The sequence below is a fragment of the Camelina sativa genome, chromosome 14 (genome assembly GCF_000633955.1).
Source record: "Camelina sativa cultivar DH55 chromosome 14, Cs, whole genome shotgun sequence".
NCBI classification, from domain to species: domain Eukaryota; kingdom Viridiplantae; phylum Streptophyta; class Magnoliopsida; order Brassicales; family Brassicaceae; genus Camelina; species Camelina sativa.
The window spans coordinates 6870393-6873186 of NC_025698.1; the positions used below are offsets into that span (position 1 = coordinate 6870393).

The 2794-nt window shown below is 38.9% G+C and overlaps 1 protein-coding gene and 1 pseudogene across 1 annotated transcript in view; both read left to right on the plus strand.

The window, feature by feature from the left end:
* Positions 1 to 208, plus strand: part of LOC104743303 (pentatricopeptide repeat-containing protein At1g14470-like) — a 1530-nt gene extending 1322 nt beyond the window's left edge. Inside the window, exon 2 of the mRNA XM_019235449.1 lies at positions 204 to 208. Coding sequence (XP_019090994.1) covers positions 204 to 208 — 5 coding nt within the window. The remainder of the gene's footprint in view (positions 1 to 203) is intronic.
* LOC109128907 lies at positions 332 to 2140 on the plus strand (annotated as a pseudogene).

Consider the following 2794-nt stretch of genomic DNA (forward strand, 5'->3'; position numbering starts at 1 on the left):
CTCCTTAATTAGATGGTCCTTTTTGTAATTAATTACAAGGTCCCCAATTCCGTAAATTTACAATCATCATTGCTGTGAATTTTGGCCTAAAAATATATAATGATTGAATTGATACATTCATAACTTATGATTAAAATTATTACTGTATAATGTCGTACCAAATCCAATCATTTCTTAAAATATGATTAACCAATTGATGAAAGCTTAATGCTGTGACTGATGCATTGTGGAAACTGGAAAACCTCCAAAGGCCCTCATTGTATTACATATAATGGGCCTAAACGAGTATATAAGCTATTCAAATAATTTAACTTTTCCCCGAATACGAAAAACAAACACGAGAGAGAGAGTGAAGCTGTCTCTATATATGTCTCGAGAGCTCACTGTATCTCTTGCCGCCATAGCTTCACAAGCTCTAACATTTACTCAGTTGAACCAAATCCATGCTCATCTCGTCGTCTTCAACTCCCTCCACCGACAAAGCTACTGGGCTTCGCGTTTAATCAACTGCTGCACGCGCCTCCGTGCGCCGCCTTACTACACGCGGCTCGTTTTCAATTCAGTGGCGTTTCCCAATGTCTTCGTCGTCACTTCGATGTATAGATACTTCTCGCACATGGACATGGCGAATGATGCTCTTCGTCTCTACGAACAAAGATCCCGTCGCGGGATGATGCCTGACGCTTGGTCTTTCCCTGTTGTGATCAAATCGGCTGGGAAGTTCGCGGTTTTGTTTCAAGCTATTGTAGAGAAATTGGGATTTTGTAAGGACCCTTATGTGAGGAACGTGATAATGGATATGTATTCGAAGCATGAGTCAGTGGAGAGTGCACGCAAGGTGTTCGATCAAATTACTCACAGAACAGGTTCTGATTGGAATGTGATGATCTCTGGGTATTGGAAATGGAGAAATAAGGAGGAAGCTTGTAAATTGTTTAATATGATGACAGAGAATGAGATTGATGTGGTTTCTTGGACGGTGATGATTACTGGTTTTGCAAAGCTTAAGGATTTGGAAAATGCAAGGAGGTACTTTGATATGATGCCGGAGAAGAGCGTTGTTTCTTGGAATGCTATGCTCTCAGGTTATGCCCAAAATGGGTTTACAGAGGAAACTATTAGATTGTTTGATGATATGTTGCGACTTGGAGTTAGGCCAAATGAGACCACATGGGTTATTGTTATTTCTGCTTGTTCTTTCCGTGGTGATCCTTCCCTCCCTCATTCACTTGTTAAACTGATTGATGAGCAGAGAGTTCGGTTGAATTGCTTTGTGAAGACGGCATTGCTTGATATGCATGCTAAGTGTAGAGATATTATATCTGCTAGGAGAATTTTTAACGAGTTTGGTACGCAGAAGAGTCTTGTTACTTGGAATGCTATGATTTCTGGATATACTAGAATCGGTGATTTGAGTTCGGCTAGGGAGCTTTTTAATACAATGCCTGAGCGGAATGTTGTTTCTTGGAACTCGATGATAGCTGGGTATGCTCACAACGGACAACCTGCTTTAGCCGTCGAGTTTTTCGAAGAGATGATTGATTATGGAGATTCTAAACCGGATGAAGTAACAATGATTAGTGTTCTCTCGGCTTGTGGACATTTGGGTGATCTAGAATTGGGTAGTTGCATTGTAGATTACATTGGTAAGAACCAAATCAAGCTGAACGTTTCAGGATACAGGGCTTTGATCTTTATGTATGCAAGGTGTGGAAACCTGTGGGAAGCAAAACGGGTGTTTGACGATATGAAGGAAAGAGATCTTGTCTCTTATAACACGTTATTCTCAGCTTTTGCAGCTAACGGAGATGGGGTTGAAACGCTGAATTTATTCTCAAAGATGAAAGGAGAAGGCATTGAGCCGGACCATACGACTTACAGTAGTGTCTTAACGGCTTGCAACCGTGCAGGATTACACGAAGAAGGCCAGAAAATATTTGAATCAATAAAATCCATCGATAGATCATTATGCTTGTATGGATGATTTGTTGGGTTGAGTTGGTATTGGTAATCAAAGAGATTAATTGAGAAATTGACAATGGATGCACCCTCTTCAATACCAGCCTAAACTCGGTGAGTTATAATCTGCTTCAATATATTGTTTAAACCTGTTTCCTAAAAACATCTACTAGATCTTCAACCCAAGCAAATGACAGAAAACAAAATTTAAACTAACTTGCTAAAATCTCACACTTGCAATGTAATAATATGGTTGTCATGTTATGTCCCACCTTGTCTTTTTTTTTTTTCTTTTTTCCTTCAGTTGTTTTGTCTCATATGCATATCGTGTGGGAGTAGGATATCCTTACAAGTTTATGATATCTAATGGTCACACGCATATATCCCCTACAAGTTTTAAAAGATTAATTATGATTTGTGGCAGTCTACTAACGTAGATTATACGATCTATATAGTCGGTGGAATTTTTGACATTCGAGGCCAATAATCTTATCATTTATTGGTAAAATGGGAGTGGTTGAAATCTCTTTAGGACCTAGCTCGTGTTAGTATGGAAATTAGTCATCCATTAGAAGGTGCGATGGTTATTGGCTTCTTGCTATGGAACTTCCTGGTAAAATGCCAAAGTTAGTCGCATTCTTTAGTTTTTACGAGTATTCTATGTGAAAAGTACCTAACATGTTTTGTCAACTCATTCCGTGTGGGGTTCACTTATTCATTGGTATTTACTTCGAAGTTTCATCCTAAAAATGCTCAAGCTCAACAGTTTCTTTTGTTTTAAGAATGTATATAACCTGAATTTTGGATAACGAGGCCACAATAGAAAACCAACATC